The sequence below is a fragment of the Gavia stellata genome, chromosome 1 (assembly GCF_030936135.1).
Source record: "Gavia stellata isolate bGavSte3 chromosome 1, bGavSte3.hap2, whole genome shotgun sequence".
NCBI classification, from domain to species: Eukaryota; Metazoa; Chordata; class Aves; order Gaviiformes; family Gaviidae; genus Gavia; species Gavia stellata.
Genome location: NC_082594.1, coordinates 98,614,376 through 98,635,642, shown reverse-complemented (window position 1 = coordinate 98,635,642; position 21,267 = coordinate 98,614,376). Strand labels below are relative to the sequence as shown.

The window sequence follows — 21,267 nt, the reverse complement described above, 5'->3', positions numbered from 1 at the left end:
CAGCAGTTTTAATTACTGAGACAGTCAGACTGCTCTCACTTCAAACAATCTGACTTGGATGACTGCTGTGTCGAGATCCTGAGGATTTTTAACTACCTGAATATACAGTATTTTTTTTCTGTGCCTCTACTGTAGTGCATGAAAACTTCCCTTCATATATACCAAAAAACATTCATTTCTTTTTAAATTGCCAGCCAGCAGCTCAGAGATTCAATGTTCACATTACTTAACATTTAAAACACTACTAAACCAACTGCCTCAGCATCCTGCTAAGAAAATCTTAAATCAAATCGCAATTCAAATTGCCATTATAAGCCTGTACCTGATTATCAAGTGAAAGTTACTCAACTAAGAGAGACATTTCAGCAAGCAGTTGACAGAACAACTTTCTGCCAGGCACCACAACAAGAAGAAAGGTGCTCATTGTGATAATCCTTCATTGATTAAGATCAGTCACTGTAGCCAGCACAGAACCGAGTGTGCAATCCTTCATGTTATTTTTAAAAAGAAAATTCAAAGAGAAAAACAAAAAAATCATTTGCAAAGTGAATAAATATCCCAGGCACCCATGGCTTCATTTATTCTTGTTCTCAGAAATATCGATCGGCAAGGACAGACAGCGTTGTCATCTGTTTGCCTGTTTAAAAAAACAAAACCAGAAAAAAAGGTTCAAGTTCTGCTGACAGACTGTCTTATCAATTACTTGGATGCTCCTGAAGAAAAGAGCTTCATTAGCAGACAAGTCACATTTATTTATTTTTATAAATAAAATCGAGTTTCCGGATTTGGGACATTTAAAATTATTAAAAACGCCCTAATATTTTACCTGCATATTTTTATAAATCCAATCTGTAAACACAGTCATATTCCCATACACTCCAGGTCTATTGGGACTAGCACAGCCAGTTCCCCAGCTGGTATCTCCAACCAGCCACCACAGAGAGTTTTTGTTAGTTACTAGCGGACCTCCACTGTCACCCTGCATAAAACACAAGCATATTATTAGCGACCTGGCCACCAGGAAAGACACAATCCATTTCACTTCAGGAATACAGGTTAAGTTTCGAAAAAAGCTAAGCACCATTTTAAGGCAGTCACTGAAACAAAATGTGGTGGCAATTGCAGTAATAAATGATGACTGCTTGCAACAGGGGTGAAAATTGTTTGCCCAAAGCACTAAATGAGATAGGCATTACTGACTTTCTTGTTCAGGAGCATAATGCTCGGGTATCACCATGATCACTGAGAGCATTTGTTTACTTTCAAGTACCAGATAACAAAACATCCTTGAAGCATTAAAAAGGACTGCCTCACCCTCTTTGGGTATTTAGTGAGAACTCGGCACTGGCAGCTATTCAGAAGATGAAACAAAAGCCCTCCCTTTTAAAGGGATACACCACAAAAGGAACTAGAAGCCCAACCAAATTGTTACTCAATTTTTATTTTTTTTTTTGTGTAGGATCTGTTTGCAATTAATAGATGATTAAAAAAGCCTACTAGTAAGACCACAAAAATAATCAGATTATTATTAGGTGTTAATTAGGAATAATTACCTGACAGGAATCAATCCCTCCACTTAGATATCCAGCACAGATCATTGTAGGCAAAATCATGCCATTATAGATGTAGACAGAATTACACCTAGAACGTTCTATTAAGGGCACCATAGCATAATTCAAGTTATTTGATGTTTTACCTAAAATTGAAACATGCACAAAAACACACATACAAAGACAAAATTAGAGCAAACATCATATTATGTTGCTCTTGCAAATCCCAGCAGCTAGCACTGTTCAAGATGAAATAAACTTACTAGAAACATAGGGATGGACACTTAAGATGTATGGTCCATCGCACAGAGACAACTGTGACATCAAAACTCCCTTCCAAGAGGTCAGTGAGTTACCCTGCTTTGTTGTCAGTGTACTGTAAAGCAAGAGAACGTGGCACCTACCGGCCTACTCCAGCCCCAAATCAACTGTGTTTTCTACAGGGTTATTAAAAGCACATGAAGTCTGCAAGAGGTGAAGAGGACCTCCCCACAGTTCCATGGCTCAGCACAAGCTGCCAGCAATTCCCATATTCAGGGTCCAGCTTCCCCAACATCCCACTCCCCAGTCAGTACCTTCTCATGCTGAAAGAAACCTTTCCTCCCTTTCCTTTTCACTTCTTACAAATTTACTTGCATCATGCTACTTTACCTTGAGGTGGTGGAAAGGACAGGCTCCTGCCCTTACCCATGTTCACAGAGGACTGGCTTGGCATACAGCTACCTTTATTACAAGAGAGGTGGCCCTGCTAGCAGGGGCACAGACTTGTTTCCTGTGTGAATATTTTCGGGCCCTGGTCCTGATTTGAGGCTTCTTTGCAGCCTGCTAAATCCAACACATCACAACTTGCTTTGAGACAGAATGCCCTGTGTAAATATTAGGGGCTGTAGAACAGGTGAAAAAATAGTCTATCAACAGATCTGGCTCAAACGGCCCCATCAGCCCATGCAATGGTTATTTGTAGACTGAAGAGGACTGGTTTATGTAGAAGACCAAAATATTCCAGAGCCACTCTTTACCTCCTTGGTACTCTGCTCCCCACCCAGAAATCCAGCACTCCTGATTAGGCTGGAACATCATTCCTGGATTAGGCAGACAAACTGGCCGTACAGTATCTACAAAACAAACACAGTAACATCTGTAATTCCAGATGTCCAGACATAATTTAAAATAAATACATATGAAATATCTCAGCGTGACCACCACTTAGATACATACCCACCATGCATTTTCTCTGTACTTTACCTTCCTTGCAGATAAGCAATACTGTGCAATACAGGCAGCAGCAGAAAGCTTACCAGCTGCTCTTTTCCAGATGGCTACCTAATCTTCTCCTCAAAGTGAGGAACAAGCACAGTTAATGGTTCTAGCTCAACTCATCAGGCTAACTAGAACAATTAACACCAGCTCTTCTGATCAGTAGAGGACAAAGAAAAACTTCTGACAACTACCTCTCTGCATTCTCTTTGCAAAACCCTGCTGAAAATAATCACAATTCAAGCAGGATTCAATGCCTATATAAAAGAAGTATGAAACAAAAACCTGGTAAACAGACAACCTCCCTGCTCTCAGCAGCAGAAGAGCCCCTTCAGATTACTTCTAGGAGCTTTAAACTGACGCACTGAAATATAAAGGACCTGTACACAAAAAGCACTTCAAGTTTAAATAATGGTTTTTCCTCTATTTTTTACTGCTTGCTTACAAACCAGCTACATCTACTTTAAGAAAGGAACTTCTTGTAATGTTTGGTTTTGGGGTTGGTGGGGTTTTTTTTCAAATTCTTATTTGATATACTTGGTTTAGTCAGCTGCTCCACCACTACATCCTGAGTCTGCACATAAAGGAGTGGCAATACTTAAGCATCATACAGCATTCTGGGGTAAAAGTACACTATTGAGATGAACCCAAACTCCCTTACCATGTCCTAGATTTAAATAAATCCTACTTAGAAAATCAGAGCATGTGCCCTCTGTCTCTATCTCTACCCTGTCTCTAAGGTGTCTCTACCCATATTTTGTGTCCTTCCCGTAAGTATCTACAAGGATTTCTTGATGAACTTCAGAATTTTTAAAAAATGTGCTCATTGCCATTGGATTTTTGCCTTAAGAAGAGCAGAATACATACCAGTAAAACTCAGCGGTGTCTCTAACTTCATAAGGGCAACATCATTGTCTTTAGAATCTGTATCATAGTCTGGATGGGAAATTATCTGTTGCACTCTGTATCCCTTTCTTAAGAACATCTCATTCTGATTCAGAATCCCAGCATAAACTCTCCAGCTGTATGGGTCAGAAAATCGTCTACAGAAAAAAGAAAGGTTAGAAGGTTTTCTTCTCTGGTAACAAATCACGGATTATGACCTTCAAAAAATAGTCTTCAGAAACAGTAGTCAAATGCATGGGCGACCAAGAATGCACATGCATTCGACTACTGTTCTGAAGAATAAGGTAAACAAATTGCAAGACATCTAACTTTGGGAAAGCTTGACTCTAATTTCATAAATATATCGAAAAAAAATTTGAAATGGGTTAAGTATCACTGTCTATCCCCTTAGTCACTCAGCACAGCAAATTATAGTCTGAGACTGCAACACTGAAGTCTATTGATTTCCGTGGCTGAGGGATCAGGCAGATATTTCCGAGGTCTCACATGTCAGTGGTATCACTCACATGTACTATCCAAAGCATGCAAGGGCAGCAGAAGCCAGAATTAGTAAAAACATGACCAAGTGAAGGAATTTCACTATCTTGAAAATGCCAGGGTTTTTTTGTTTGGATTTGGGTTTTGGTGGGTTTTTTTTGAAATGTTAAGCATGCTCACTAGATATAATTTAAGTAGTCTCCTGTGCTCCAGCACAGTTTACAAATGCTCAATAGAAAAATTCCCACAAGTGTTAAAACTCCCACCCTCCATAAGAACTGCCAAGGCAGTAGTGCTTGAAAGTCACCCCCTCTCCAAAAAAAAAAAAAAAAAAAAGAAAAAAATCAAGACTGAAAACTAGTTTTGTGCCAGCTACAGCTTGGTTGCCATTCCTAAAACTTTGCATACTACAGAGCTCAAATCAGAAAACAAAGGAGGGATAAGATTATCACATAAAAATAAACACTTGCATTCCTTTCTCAAGGTTAAGGACAAAGTTATTTTTCCTTGGCTTAGCCACAAACTGTGTTCCAGCCAACCAACCGTTAAAATGTTTTTGCTTAGTGGGTTTTCCCTCCAACAGAAGTGGCCACTGCATATTCTGCAGCTGTACACAAGGTACCACAACACCCTCAATGCTCTTTTATAGGTTAAAAATGTACAAAGCACCAGCTATTTTTCTTGTTGATGACTACGTAAAGTGCTCCTTGGATGGGTATAAATCTACATTTAATACTGACTTGGGCTTACTACCCTGCAGCATGAAGATACGAGGAAATAAATGGTACAGGCATCTTTAAATTGATCATATCTACAGTTGTGTGATATTTGAGGGTTTGGAGATTTTTTTTGTCTTTTTTTCCTTTTCTTTGCTTTTCCTGACAGTGTAATTCAACATCTTCATGAAAACATTGTACTGTCTGGCATTAAGTTTGATGCCTTGAGTTTACCTCTTAAGTTGGGTGGGTGTCTGTGCCCAACACCACCACCCAATTTAATTTCCACCTTTAACAAGTAAAATAATTTTTTTTTTCCTGTAGAAAGCAGACAGAAGATCTGCAGCCAGCCTCCTCCAGAACAAATTTTCCCTTAATACTTGAAAACCATACTGCTACATAGACAAAATACTGTACCTAGCACCTGCATTCAAGGCAGGGGGGGAAGGGAAGAATGGTATTTAAATCAGTTTTAAAGCAGAGGCTTGGGAGACTTAAGTGAATTTGTGCATTTCAGCCTGAAACAAGAAAAACTGGCATTCAAGAGACGAACAAGCGTGCTGGTCGCTCCAGCACCCACGCAGGCAAGACTCACCCTTCCACGCAGTGTGCTGCCGTCACTATCCACTGGTGGGTGATGATGGAGCCCCCACAGACATGGACACCCTGCACATGGAGGCTGACCTGCCACGGCCACTGCCCCGGCACCGCCGCGCTGCCACCCACGATTCTGTTCATAATGTTCACGCTTTTAGTGGACAGGCCGCACTCTGAGGAGTCAGTTACACACACAGAGGTGTTAGTTAAAGAGCGAGCTCGTCTGGAAGATGGCTTCTGCAGCTCAGGTTTCACTAGCAGAGGGGAGTGCAGACCACGTCCGAACTCTGCAACGCTGGCGTTCAATACGCCACAGCTTAGACCCCTGCCCTGGACACTGAGATCCCAAGTCTCCCAAAGCCTAGACCCTCTTCACATTGCAAACGTCAAGACGAGTATCTGGTAGCTGCTGCCCTCGGTTCACCACAAACCATAAGCCAGTGGTTCATTACACCTTTGAGTGTGGTATTTAAGCATCTCTGGTGAGCCACACAGGCACACGCCTTTGTGTTGTGCAACAAAACAGGCAAGAGCCAGGAGTCATCTCATAACGTCTATCACCGTCAGGAATGCACTGCCCACCCGATGGCCACGTGCTGGAGAGCAGATGCGCCACAGACGTCCCACCACGCCTGCCGGGCAAAGGCTACAGAGCTCCACCGCAGGCAAGTCATTTAAAGGAACCAGTGGCAGCCAAGACAAAAGCAACTGGGGATCCAACATCCTCCCTGTCTCCTCTCCCACCCACCCTGCTCCTTAAACTGCACCATTTGAAACTTGGGAAACAGAGTTAAATCATCTGCATCAAAAGATGGCAATTACTTATGCAGATTCAAAAGGATTTCCCAGCTAGAGCATTTCAAAGCATCAGCAAGCAGAAGTTTGAGAAACACAGTCACTTACCTATGCAGCGCAGAGAAACCACATTTCCTGATGCACAGGAATCACTGCAATAGAAATAAAAAACCAAACAGGATTTTAGGCACACAGTGAAGCAAATGGTGGTCAAAGCTCAAGCCCCAGCTGCTTCCTACCCTTTCCAGCTATGTGCCCTGCCTTCACCCTCATCTTCCTGCTGAGGGTTCCCTCCTTTCTTCACTCTCTCCAGCTACCCTACGAGCAACCCTCTGGCCTCCACCATTTCTTGCATTCACCAAAACTGTCATGTGGAAGACTGCAGTCACCAGTACAAAAGGTTTGTAAGCCTATTGAGGAGCAAGATGAAGAACAGCATGAGAAATAGTTGAGCTGATTTATGAAGTAGTTGTAGAAGAACCTAAACAAGGGAGCCATGGGAAATTTGCAGGCACAGCAGACTACAAGTTTAGAAACTAGACACTTCGGAGTTGTTTAATGAGAACAAAAATGATACTTTCCACAGTGAAAGATCCATTTTGCATGCTGTGTGGTCATGTGACAAAAAAAAAAAAGCTGTACCAGCTGCTGTGAATGTGTTACAGCTGGTAGCTGTTGTCGCCATACAGAAACTCCTGCTCATGGCCAAAGAGCCTTAGAAAAGTATCTTTAACATGGCAACCTTCTAGACAGCATGGAGGGAACACGATGGGACATCTTCTCTTTTAAAAGAGGAGAGGAAGGATGGAAAAATGACAGCTATGTTTTTAAATAGAGGGAGAGCAGTTGCTGCAATCAGATTAAAAAACAAAGTCTCTTTCTCTCTAACAATTCCCATTGAAAGATGTGCTTGCATTATGCTATGGGCAGAAGCTACACCTCTTACAACAGCTAAAAAGACCCCTTATAAAAGGAAAAAAAGTTTATATTAAACAAAGATACCTGCTATACAGCTTTTTGTATAAGTCTATATTCCCGGCGCTTGTGTTCAGCTTCATATAGCTTTTAAAGCTAACATCAGTTGCTACTCCTCCGCTATAGTAATACGTATCTCTGCAAAACAGAAGGTCCGTTATGAAACCCAGTAGTTTCAGTTTTCAAACAAGTAACAATAAACTGTGCCAAGCTAGAGCTTCTGACATGAACAACGCTAAAAATATGATTTTTTTTTTTTTTATGAAACACAGAACCCCGGTGGTGTAGTACAGTGCCAGAGACTCAGATTCTTTAAACGTTTGTCAAGTTTCATTTCCCATCAAACAGTTACTAGATTAAAATAATATTTTTTATCTAATATGCATGTACTGTAGGAATCTTCAGCCTCATGACACAGGGCAAGATGAAGAAATGCCTTTGCCCGAACATTTTCACAGCATAGCAAAGTTCGGGTCCAGTAAGTTGCTGTCCCACAGAAATGTGGTTGTCACAAGAGGGGTAGCAAGTGCTGCTGTTCTGCCAGGCTTTCTAGCTGAGGACGATCTCCATGTAGTTGCTACTGGGCTGTCTTACTGGAGTTGGAACTACTGGGGTCATTGCTGGTTCAGAGACCTGAACTCAGAGCCCCACGACGCAGCGTGGGCACACACAAGTTCTGCCTGACAGGGCAATAAATTCACTCCATTATTCCATGCACAACAGAAGACAGCATTTGCCATCTGTAGCAAAGAGAGGCAACATCAAGTATCTCAACCGCAGAAGAATTTAGGCTATGGTGTTACATGGGGAGAATGTGGGCAGCACTCAGGGCCACGAATGTTATGGCGATCTTCCACAACAGCTGGTGTTGCTTGTGTCCTCAGAAGATCAAGGCTTTCTGTGTAATACAGCTGATGACAGGTTTAGTCAGACTGGATGCTATTGAGCAATTATAATGATCTGAAGCAAGCTCTGGAAGATGGTTGTAAGTGAATGTATTGGATACAAGTGACCCCACTGAGTAACTGCTGCATGCATGCGAGACCCCATTATTGTTGGAGCAACGTTTTGTTTTGATTCTGTAACAGCTACCATCGTTAAAAATCAGACCCACCTGGGTTCACAAGAACTAGATTGCCAGCTGCTTTTTGTTTCAGATACGCATTCTTAAAAACGGCAAGAGGGAAATTTTAACCTTTCTATGTATGTGCAAAGGCTGAGGAAGGTTAGACTTACACACTGTAGCCCATGTCTTTACACGCAATCTTCCCATAATCATCATTCCAACCATCTTGACAAACAGGATACCAGGATTTGCTGACAGGTGAATAAACTTCCAGGATAAAGTTTGGTCCAAAAAGTCTAACTGCCAGAAAAGGAAGAAGGGGAAAAAAAGAAGAAACCAAGAACACCACACGCTATGTTACTGCTCTTTCTCTACTTAAAAGTATTGTTACCCATAATATATTCTTGTGTGTATGAACTGGTGTTAATTTAATGCTGCCTTCTACTCAAATTCTGAGTAAACATCAAAGAGACAGAAATATCACAATGACTTAATTCTTTTTTGTAAGGCAATTTAAAAGAACTACCAGTTTAAAAATGCAAGTGTACAAGATAGTGTTCATCTTTTCATTTCAGCTTTTATGGTCAAAATTCTCTTTCACATTCTACCACTGAAAAAGATCACAATACCCAATCTTTTCTTATCTTTTACCTACGCAACCATATATTTCTTGATATATCATATATTATGTATAAATAAAATATAATCTATTGTAATATATTTTATATTACATCTTATTACACCTAATTTCTTCAGAGAAGGACTTGTAGAGCAAGAATGTAACAAGAAGCAATTGGCTTTGACATTCCATGCCCCATTATGTATTTATTTGCACAAGAATTTAATATAAAATAGTTCAAGCAAAAGAACAGATTGACAAGCTTCTCCAAAAAACAATTATTCAACCAAATGGAGAGGAACCGGTTTAGAGCATATGCCAGTAAATGCTAACCCTGCCTGAGGCATGTGCAGAATACAAGTTCCCAGAGAGAGAATAAGAGCACAGCCGGGGTTTTCCAGAGCAGCACTGGCACAAGACAGGTGTTAAAAACAAGATGCCACATCTTTGGAATGGACAGATTGATGATGTTTCCACCTTCAGCTCTGCACCAAAGCTTCCTTGGCACGTTTTCAGTTGAAAACACAGATCAGACCAGGTTTTCTTATGAAGTAGTTGAAGCATTATTGGGGGAAAGAGGAATACAAAATATGCAGAAAAAGACAAGCCTGATTGAAGACCACCAGATTTATGTTATCACCTAAAGTTCTACTGAGAAGTCAATGATGACTGTTCATTCCAGAGACAATGTTGCATTCAGTTTTGCACAAACGCCGTTCAAATGAAAAGGTAGTATTTTAAAAACTGATTCAAACTTAAGCCAGCTCAAACCCTTGCGTCAGTCATTTTGTTTCAGCTTTTCAATTGGACTGGAAACAAACTGAATATCTAGATATAGGCTTCAAAGCACTCAGACATCCTAAACCATATTAGAGCTATAACTTAGGCTAAAATGGCCCTATTGTGACTTAGGCAAGCTTTGGACAAGGCAATTTGCTCAAAAACTCTTGCAGTTGGCTGAACGTCCCCCTCCTTGACTGCCGGCACTCACCACACCGGGTTTCATCCTCCCCGTCGGGGCATTGGCTCATTCCATCACACCACTGCGAGGGGGGCATGCACACTCCTGAAGATCCACACTCTATTAAGGAGCCAAGACAGTGATTCTCTACTGCAGGGAGAGAGCAACACAGCCGTTAGGCTGAACATCAGCTTAGCCTCAGGTGACTACTGCCAACTCTCATTTTAAGGAGTATTCCACTTTGATAGAGCAAAACATCAGAAAGAGCTCTTAAACTCAGAGACGGGAGGAGACCTAGCCTGACACAACAGAAGATGTATTGCTCTGTCCTTTACATCACTTGTCTGATTAAGTCACTGATGCAGCTGATTGGATTTTGTCCACTGCCTCCCCTGAATAAGCAAGCACCATTAAGTTGCCTAAAAGGAGTCAGCTTTACACTGACAAAGCATAATACTTATAAACAGAAAAGGAGGAAGAAACTGATTACTCCAATTACATCCTCTTGCTTTCACTGCCATTTACAACAATATTACATTCACCCTGTATAAATCAAAGTGAGTAAAAAACCCCCTAACAACACAAAGTCTCATCCTAATAGTTTTAAATGAACACCCCTCTCTCTTCCTTTCTTTTTCCTGCACAGAAGAGAAAGGAGAGGCTTCTAAAAACATAGCAAATTGTTTTTTTAGTTTCCTTTTAAAAGTGGCTTTCACTGAAAGGGAAATTAAGATAGTTCAAGACAAACTTCATCTAAGCCGAGCGTAATTGGCCTAGCCCAGCTTCAGAGCTCAGTCACCCCAGTTGGGGATGACTTCCAAGGCAAACATATCACCTGTGGTATGTGGCTTACAGTGGTGAGACAGGCTCGGTTCACACAACATTAACACACTTTCAAAGCAAAAGCCTCACAGAAACAAATAAACGGACGTGAATTACTTCTGCTCCGAGATCCCATTTTACCAAAATAATACGTATCTTGACCGTTTACACTCTTGCAGTTAAGGTATACAAATTTACTTCCATCTCCTTCCTCCACTTGAAACTAAGTGAATTTTAAATTTGGGACAGAGTTCCATTTCAGAGAGGATTCACAGCAGTGACTTCCCTAATGAAATGCACTGCAGAATGTGTTGGCCATGCACAGTCACGTCCCAGCTATTCCCCAGCGCAAAAAGCCTTGCAAGAGGGCAAACTACTCTTTACTAACAGCTATGGCACTGTACAGTTGGACTGCACCAGCTTTTGCCAGATAGATTGGAGCCTGCCAGAGAGGCCACCTGAATAATCTGCTCCAGAAGAGTCAAAAAGCTGATGACATCACTTAACATGAAAAACATATTTACTTGATGAAAGGAAAGGAAAATTACAGCAGCATTGTTCCTTAAAAAGAAAGGAAAAAAAACACAAACAAAACTGAGCACTATTAGTTCATCTCTCAGGAGATAGGTAACGAAGACTTTCCTGTCCTTAATTCAGCATAAAACGGAAGATAAGAATGTATATTTCTAACTTTAAAAAAGTTTAATACATCTTTTCTTTCAGAACCAAAAAAAAAAATCTTACCAAAATACCAGATGAAGAAAGCAGCAATTGCACAACAAATTACTATTAAAATGGATACTATAATGATCATGGTTTTCTTTACACCTGAAATGAAAGCAAGGAGAAAGAGAGAAATTACATTCACAAATAAGGTACTTTCCAGCCACCAGCACTATCTATTTCCTTGACATTAAAACCAGACATTTTTTGTCAGACAGACTTTTCTCCATTCCACCACCTTTCCTCCAAATCACCCAGGTTCCTGACCAGTTACACCAGCATCCCAGCCCACTATTACTTCTTCATCCGCAGGGAGGTGGCTCCTTCAATACAGGAGTTGGAAGGGAAGATCCCATTTATTTGTTATCTTACTTTGGAAGACCTTAAGTCCAAAACTGGAAGAAATCCCAGAAAAGACTTACTTGATGCACATGTTCTCCCAGATGAATGTGCTACTGGCCTACTCGACTGATAGGTAGCAACCCTGGGGACATAGCTTGGCACTGATGAAGCATTTGTTGAGAAGTGCTGTGGATACGGGTTAGCACCTACTGGCTGCCTGCCAGAAGAGATGTTTTCTGGCTGAAAGCCATGATTTTCATAGTATGGTGGTGAACCCTAAATGATAATGTTGAGGGGAAGGAAACAGGAAAAAACAAAAAACAAGAGTCAAGACTGCAATTAGGACAAAGTAAGTTTCAGATGCCATTCACATTCAGAACCCTACTAAGTAATTCTGACAATGCAGAAATACACCACGCATGTATACACGTACTAAGGACTCCAATTTACATGGAGAAAGAGATTTACAGTACATGCCTAATACCTCGCACTTTGAATAATAAAAATAACTGAGAGTGAGGCTAGAAGGTATATGAAGAAACCAGTTTCCTGATCCAAAGTAACACAACCTAAGAAGTATTCTTGAGCCCAGGCCTCCAGCTGGCTGCACAAACCATTGCACTGGAACATCTGACAGGGTAGAAATAAGCAGCAGGGATAGTTTTAGGCAGTACTGTCATCAAAGTAACAGTCTTTGTGTGTGCAGTTGTCCAGTTCTAGGATAAATGCTTACTGCCCTATTTTGTCCTATGAAAACACCAGGTATACCTAAGCTATTTCTGAAACACATTGGCCTACAACAGGTTGTGGAATATTTATCCTGGAAGAGCTTTAAGAACTAGTTAGAAGCCATTCCAATCTATCCCTCCAAAATAAGCTTTAAAAGTATAAATCTCTCCCAGGAGTATCTGAGCACTTGAAATGCTAGTTAATTCAAGCCTCTCACACCTACCTCACAGTAAATCTTTCCCTTTTTGCAGAAAACACAACAAATATTCCACATTTTAAGACTTGTTAACCAGGACATCACTCAATAGGCTGTTACTTGTAAAGAAATAAAATCTCATTAAAAAAACAACCCCAGAGAGGAATACTTTGAATATTTTGTTTACTTACTGCCGTAGAGGTCATCTTTCCTTTGTCAGCAGTACTGAAACAACTCAAGTGTTTGGAAGTAAAGCGTGAACCTGTATTAATTAAAAAACAAAAACAGAAAACAATCACAACCAGAAGCTTTGTCTACCTTTCTTGTCAGTTTTTCCTTTGGAAAAACACCAAATCTGGGGGGAAAAAAAATACACGGAAGTATCTCAAGAGAGGGTACAAATTAAGGTGCAGCATGAAATCGGATCTCAATATCCTCTCAATACAACCTTGAGTATTATACAGTGGCAACTATTCATTAACACGAGCACCACACAAACCGAGAAGATTAAGTTAGTGCTCACTCTCGCTGACAGAATGAGAGTTAAAGAATATCCTGGCAACAACCCACATGGTGTCAGTACCAAGTTCAGGTCCTCCTGCCTCTCTCAACACTTACTCATGTATCGCTCTGAGGTTTATGACACAGAAACGAGAACATGAACAAAGCATCAGGAAATACAAATTCAGCTAACTTATTCAATAATGCCACGGCTAGCAGCCCCACAAGCCACATCTTTTTCACTCTTCCATGTTGCAAACAATTGCTTTTTTGGTTGTATGTTGTAGCCACCACACCAAAAACAGGGAGAAGCACAGCAGGGAAACAATATGCCACACCGATATGAAAGTTTTTCAAATAGAGTAAAAGAGAGGGGCTACATCCAATGTTTCAAGCATATAGCAGTGTATTTTAAAGTTAAACATTAACATTAAGTAAAAACCACAGGTTAGCAAAGACACAAGAAACAAAATGTTTGCTGCTGCAATTCTAAAATAGGCAGTTATACACTTCCACAAGCAATCATTTTAATAAATAATTTAATCTATTGAGTCCTCTCATAATGTTACTCTATATGAAAAAAAGCCTAGGAAGTGCCTCAGTTATGCACTGAGAAATACCTTTCTCCAACTTGCAGAGCAGTACCCTGCACGCAGGCACACTGCCATGACCCCTGTTGAAAGCCATGACTATGAAGAGCAGTGCATTAAGACACAGCGTAGTTCAGCCCAAAGTATAAGGTTATGGTTTAGAACCTGTACCAAGTTGTCATCTCACCAAAACTGAACTGCAAATGTCTTTGAAGCAGATTTCAACAGCAGCTTGGCACCTCGAGCATGCCAATACTTTGTGACAGTTTAAGAAGGGTGATTCTGGTATTTGCTTATTAGTGCTAGCAAGAAAAAAGTAAATAATAATGCACTGTTGAACTCTTATTTGCGTGGTAGACAGGTGAAAAACAAGTTTTACTCCTACTTACACTAAGTCCATCAGATTGGTGACTAAGGCTTGAGGACTTCTGCTTTATGTCGCATCCATTCTTACCCAGCTCTTCGCAGCAGAGTTGGGAAGTGTAGCTGCTCTGCCCAGACTTAGAGGACAAGTAACAAGTCACAGGAAGTTATTTTTGTTCCTTGTTCTCTGAAAAGGAGGGGGAAAAAAGGGATTAGGAAGTTTAGTGGTAGCAGGCAGAAGAACACTAGGTGGTGATTCTGAGGTAAGTCAAGAGGTACTATGACCAAAGAAAAACGCAAATATTTTTTACATTACCATTTGAAAGGCTTTGCAAATTGGCATATGACAGTCTTCCTCACTCTTTTTGGGGGAGATTTTTGGTTGGTTTTTTTTTTAAATTAACTGAGGAAAAAATATCTCTGTTGCTCAATTGGCTTTTAACCATCACTCCCAATTTAGTTCTTGTTAATCTATTTCCCATCCAGCTTCTGATTAATAACAGTTTTCCGTTATCACACCACAAAACACAGGGAAGTCATAGGTCCATATGGATTTTTATAGTATTACTCATACACATTTGCCAGTGTATTAAAAACAGATTAAACGAAAACCACTGGGCTCCCGTTAGTTTGCAAACATTTAAGGCAAAAATCGATGTGCAGCATCCAATAATGTTATAATCCGGCTTTCTTGAACACACATCACTGACTCACTTCAAGATGTTTTACAGATACATCAAGGGTACTGCAACAACTTCACAGATAAGGAAGCTGGGTCATGGAGAAACAAACTGACCTGTCAAACACTCCCCATCCCAACAACTATAGAGCTAGAAGAGACTGGTCCGTCTTATCTCAGTCCAGTACTTTGGCCTTTAACTCACCTCACACATCAGACAGATTTAAATAGATCTCAGATAAAAGTATCATAAACCCACTCTGGTGCAGAAGAGTTTAGTGGGAACACACAGCTATCCTTCCCTCCCAATGCCAGTTATTCCTCCTGATGTCTGCCAAGCTGAAGAAACAAACCTCAAGGGTCCTTTAAAGTGAGCTGGTGGAGTTAAAGTGTACAGAGATCCCCAGGCGAGGAAACAGGTAGGGAGCTCACACCTGCAACAGACTTGAAGGTATAACAGACAGGGCCCAGTGAGCCAGAGCCTTGCAGGTTGGCTTGCTAACACCTTCTAGCTTTGGAAAAAGTATGCCCAAATAATGAAAGGGACCCATCACTCATATGCAGTCAAGCCCTTCAATTTCAAAAACTTCGGTTTACTGCAGTATGGATGGAGCAGAACCAGCATTTGGACCTCTAGCAACACAGAAGGTCCAAAATCGAGTGTGCTTTTGTTTCGTAACTCTGAAAGTAAAGAAATAATGACAGGCAATAATAAGAGTATAAAACATATAGGCATCACTGACATAGTATACTAATGAATATACTGAAACCTACTGCCTCACAGCTATTACTTATATCTTAGCTTCTTCTCACATATGCCTTGGGAGTGCTATAATTAAAGTTCTGTCATGGGTTATTAAGATGAAAAAAAATATATCATTTTTTCCAATAAAAGTTGTCAGAATGAAAAAAACCCCAACAAACCAAACAATAAAAAATTTGAAAATATTAGATTAATCCAAAACAAATTTAATCAAATAGCTTTTTTAGTTTTTCTATGGATTTCTGCAAATCAATTCTTTGTATTTAAGCAAAAGTTGCAGTAGAGTTGGTCTGTATTTCATTGGATAACATACTACTTAATTGAATATAGACTTCCTAGACTATTAGTCCTCCAAAGGCTTTTCCTCCTCCCTACCAGAGTGACAGCCACTCTGTCCCCTGGACAAGAAAAGCACCAGGCACAGAGTCGTGCTGCTCAGCCGTAAATGGTCCTCACCACCACATCCTCCTAAGCCCCTCACCTTACTACTGCTGGGCAAAGGTGAGCCTCTGCTTTTGCCTCCTTACAGCAGCATCAGGTCATGACTCCTTTATACTGTGTGTATCCTTCGCTAGCTGGGAGCTAACATCCCAAAAAGACAACAAAAAGAACAAAAGGCAAAGAAACCCTAAAGATTTAATCACGATTTTGTTAATGAAACCAGACTTGCTGGCTTTTACCCTAGTTCTCCATGCAAGAAATAATAATGGTACTTCCTTAGTTCACACCACGTCGTAATTGTTAATTAAGAGCAGTACCATGCTTTGGAGGCGTAGAGTTCCACAAGTACTACTAGCTATATTAGTTTCCACAAGCTTTTACATAGAGATCACTACATGTTTTTTCCATGCCTAGACGCCTAAGTCAATAGGATGGAATAATTACCTTCAGATATGCTGATATAACACTGCGAATTCAACTTGGCCAATGAAGCCAGAGTTATATTGGCAACAGTATACTTCCTGCATTTACGTATTACTTCAATACATATTTTGTGCTCTTTGCTGAAATAGAAACATCATTAGCTGTTTGCTAAGCTCTGTTCACAGCTAGACCTACATAAAAGCCACCACATGCAAACAAGGACGAAGGGAGAGGACAGAACAGTTAAAAGCCAAATGCACGAAGTCAAGTTCAGCTTCTAAAAGGAGGAAACATAAAAGCATCCAAACGCGCTACATGAACACTGACTAACACAATGCCACATCTAAAAAATTAGCAGCTCCCTTTATTCAGATAAAGAAATTCAGCACACGCAAATAAACAAATTGGCAAAACTCATTAAGATAGCAAAGGAGTAATTCCAGTGCAAAGCTCAGCCTTAAAAAAGGGCAAGTCAACAAATTATGGCTTTAGTTGATGACGCTAGAAAGGAAGTATGCTTTCATTTTTTTTATTCCAAACCGTTTTATGACCACCTAGAAGTTTCGGTAGTGTAACATTAAACACAATATAACCATGATACGAAGGTGGGAAGAAGAGAGAAAACAAGCCAAGAAGTGATTCCAGATTCACTTACATGATCTTTTCACACACTGGGCAATTCCTGCCTCTGCTACCTGGACAAGAGAAAAGAAACATGGTCAAGATTCCTGTTTAACAAGAAGAACTAAAAATTATCATGACTTGCAAATGAAGTATAGAAAGGTTAAAAAAAAAATCCAGTTATGTATGAAAAAGGAAAGGAAGTAAATAAGAATTTTCATCTAATTTCATTAACAAGATTTCCTTGATACTTCTTCAGGAAGTAGTACTGAATATTTTTATTGCGATGATTAAAAAAGTGAATGTAATTTACTCCACAGGGTAAAATTTATCCCCTAGAAGGGGTCAAAGACAAATCAACAAGCAACTGAATGTCTCAAAGTCATCAGAATCAGGTTCTTCCAATGTCCTGGCCTTTCAGCTAACCTTCTCAATAGAAGTAAGCTCTACTTGGCGTGGCTATGCAGTAACATTACACATCTTGCAGAGAACTATATGAGACTATGTAAATATTTATATGAAAGGTTGCCACAAATAGAGCCTCGGCATTCTTAGATCTCCTAATAAATAACTTTGAAGCTATTCTAGATTAGCTCCTAAAATATCATTAAACTGTAGAACTACTTATCAACAGGTGTCAAAAAACAATGCCTCTTGATAAGCACTACTAGCAGCTCAAATTAAGTCCACAACAGTATTCCCAAGGCCAGCAAACCAAGATTAATACTACTTCCACATGTAAAAAAAGGCATTAAAAAGCTCTGAGCATAGCAGTCTCATTTTAAACAGTTACAGGATGCTGTATTCATACTATGAATAACCATCTATTTCTCTTGTCTGAAAACAGATGTTACCATGAAACTCAGCCTATCACAAGTACATCACGTGCCTTTGTTAAGAACGGTGGGGTGGGAAAGGAGGCTGAAAAGCTGTTGCCTAGCTGAGTGGATGATGAGTGGCAGAAGACCCTACAAAAAAAGGCCATTTCTGAAACAGAAAGGGCCAAGAGCCCAGAAGAACCAGAGTTGCTGGCACGATAGCAGACGGACCTATTGGTCAGACAACAGCTGTAGAGGCAGACATTGCCCACAGCACCCACCGCCTCATGTGCGCAGATCACAGTGTTGCTAGAGGATGCAGCAACAGCCAGCCTGGCATTTGGATGCTTTCTTCCACTACGCTACATCCCTGGTTCTGCCCCTGCCCTTCTCCTTCCATGGCAGAAGCAAATAACCTCATCTCCTGGCAGTAAAATTCAAGTCTCTGTCTAGGGCACTAAACGTCTCTGGCAGGGGAAAAAAGTTCTCAAGAATGCTTGTTTACCATATTTGAGTTGCAAATGAATATTATACTAATATGGTACCAGTACGTACCCACTCTGCAGAAAAATAAAAACTAGCAATGTTAACAAATCAGACTTATTTAGACATTTGTCCAGGTCTGCTGTTTTCAACCTGTGAACTACAGATCCCGAGTAGCTGTAAACCACTTCCAAGGGGTCTATGGCAGATAAGAAAGAAAAGCAAGCCTGCTGGCAGGAGGTTTGAATTCACTCCACGGGGAGGCTCGTATTGCCAGGGACAGGTTTAGGCATCCACACGTCAAAGACACAGGAGAAGTACTGATGTAGTAGCACAGACACAGCTGAGCACAGCTGAGCTACCAGCGTGGTACTGGAACTATTTAGTGTGGACTGACCCTTGACTGACACAGGAGGAAGAGCCCATATCTCCAGGAGCAGCAACTCCAAGAGTAATATTTTGACCATCATCCTAGAATACCATTTTGCTTTGGTTTTCCATCAACATCCAGGAACATACTTCAACTTATTTCCATTTTCAGGCTAGACTACCATGACAGATTTGCTCTAGGCTGACTTTCCTATGTACCAGTATAATTTTTAACAGTTTAAGAATTAAAGGAAAAAGGAAAAAAGACATGTTAAGTCCTACTTTGACATCAAATTTTATCTTAGTCCACCTGTCTTTTGGCTTTACATTTACATTGATACCCGTAGGTAACAGCCACAACTGCAATCATTTCCCAGTTTCACTGATCTATGCCACACACGAAGTCCACCTCTTCCCCCGCCTAACACTGCCTTAGCTGATGCAAATCATCCTTCAGAGGTGAAGCTGCTTCCTTTGGCTCTTTCTAAAGCATAAAGGCATTAGTGTCACTTTACTCAGGGCAAACAGGGATACTTAGGACAAAGGCACAATGTGAGAATGGTCTCTTAAATTCACTGACACCCACCCACCTAGAAACGTGAGGTGAAATTCAAGGTCTAGGTAAGCCACGGTCATCAGTAAAGCCACCTGAGGGGATGTGCGGAGCGGGGCTGAAACATTCAAAGCTTTGGCCCAGAAGTTTCAATGATATGGCTCCTGTGGGAAGGCACTCTATCAACAAAGTTACTCTTCCAAAATTAGTTGACAAGTTGTGACAACTGTAACAAGAAATTAGCGCTTTTGCAAGAAACCAAAGCAGTAGTGACATTAACACACAATGAAGAGGCCCCAGAACTAGATGCTGTTCCAGTTTATTAGCTACTCACTCCGTGACCTTGAAAAAGCTGTCTAATCTCCCAGCGCCTCGTCACCCTTCATGACAACGGCAAGAAATGGACAGCCTCCCCCTCGAGAAGTATGAGGTGGGACAGCGTTGGCATGCATACAGCACCCCGCACCTGTTCTCCTGTACCTCGTCGGATCGCGTTATTCACTTCACAACACGCATTCACCTCTTCTGTGCCAGTTTAGCTCCCGTCCTGCCTTACCCACCGCTCCGCGGGGAAGCGCAACTTCTGCGCGCTGCACCTCCCAGGAGAGAAACCGGTTGCGGGAAGGGGGCAACGGGGTAAAGCGGAGGGAAACACCGCTGAAAGGGGTGAGCTTAAGTGCCCCCTCGATTTTAGCGGCCGGCACCTCCTTTCCTCGCACTCGAGAGTCGCCGCCGCACCCCCCCCCCCCCCTCCCCCGATGCCCCCAGCGCCGGGAGCGCCCGCAGGGCTCTCCGCGCCGGGCACCGCGCCGACCCCCGCTGCGGGACGGGAATTTTCAGATGCCTCCGTGGTCCCTCCGCACCCCCACCCAAAGCAAAGCCGAAGTCCCTTAATTAAAAGGCAAGAACCGCAGGGGCAACTCGGAGCGGCTGGGACGGCCCCCCCGGGGCGACTGCGCTCCCCGGCCCGCGGCAGCCGCCCGGCCCCGGAGGCGGCTGCACTCGCCTCGGCGAAGAGCCCGTGCGGGGCGAAGGGACCTCGGCCGGGCCGGGCGGTGGGGAGCGCCGCGCTTACCTGGGGCTGCCCCAGCCGGAGCGGAGGCGGGACGGGACGCGACGGGACGGGACGGGACGCGATGCGGCGCACCGCGCCGGGAGCAGCCGCTGCGGCCGGGGAGGAGTTACCCTGCGGGGGGAGCGGTGGGGAAGGGGCAGGTGCCGCCAGGTGGATGCGTCGCCCGGCCCCTTCCTCCCGCCGCCGCCGGGGAGGAGGGCGCAGCCCGCCTCGCTCGCCCCGCGGCCACAGGGAGACGCCGCGGGTCTGGCCGGGGGCGGGGATGGGGACGGCAGGACGGCCCCCACCAGCCCTCCGGGGGCGGGGGGGCGGCTGTGCTGTGCCGCCGCCGGCGGGGGGCAGGGGCGGCCCTTCCTTCCCGGTGGGGGCCGGCAGCCGCCCCCAGCCAGACCGCGCCGGGCCGGGGCTCCCCCTTCCCCCAGCCCTCCTCCTTCCCCCAGCCCTCCTCCTCCTCCCACGGACGTTTGCAAAACAAATAAGCCGGAGGGAAGCAAAGGGAGCCCCGGGAAGGGTCCGCGGCACCCCGAGGGGCGCGGCGGCGGCGGTGCCTCACGGTGTAAGGCCCCCCCGGGGGCGGAGGAGCCGCGGCTCCTCCGAGCGGACCTGTCCCAGGTTTTGCTTTTGCTGCTCTAGGCTAAGCGTGCTGTGGTGAGGGGCCGTGCTTTTTTTGAACTTGCACATCAGTCTTTATTAGCCTGCGTTTCAGGGTGTTGTATGCAAATAAAAAGCAGGGCAGGTCAGGAGCTGATAAGCATTGCTCATAAAATACCCAGACGGGGCAAATTACTTCCTTTTTCTTTTGCCTTTTAGGGCCATTTAATAAAGGGACACTCTGAAAAATTACTGCAATCTCAATT

The 21,267-nt window shown here is 42.6% G+C and overlaps 1 protein-coding gene across 1 annotated transcript; it reads right to left on the bottom strand.

Annotated features, from left to right (window-relative positions):
- Positions 1-625: 625 nt before the first annotated feature.
- TMPRSS2 (transmembrane serine protease 2) lies at positions 626-12,937 on the bottom strand. The gene is made up of 13 exons (XM_009809392.2): positions 12,923-12,937; positions 11,887-12,082; positions 11,486-11,569; positions 9,950-10,069; positions 8,510-8,639; positions 7,301-7,411; positions 6,407-6,450; positions 5,502-5,676; positions 3,675-3,850; positions 2,570-2,665; positions 1,554-1,696; positions 827-979; positions 626-637 (listed from the first exon to the last, which is right to left on the bottom strand). The coding sequence occupies exons 1-13, from the start codon at positions 12,935-12,937 to the stop codon at positions 626-628; spliced, it is 1,455 nt and encodes a 484-aa protein (XP_009807694.2).
- Between the last annotated feature and the right edge of the window lie 8,330 nt (positions 12,938-21,267).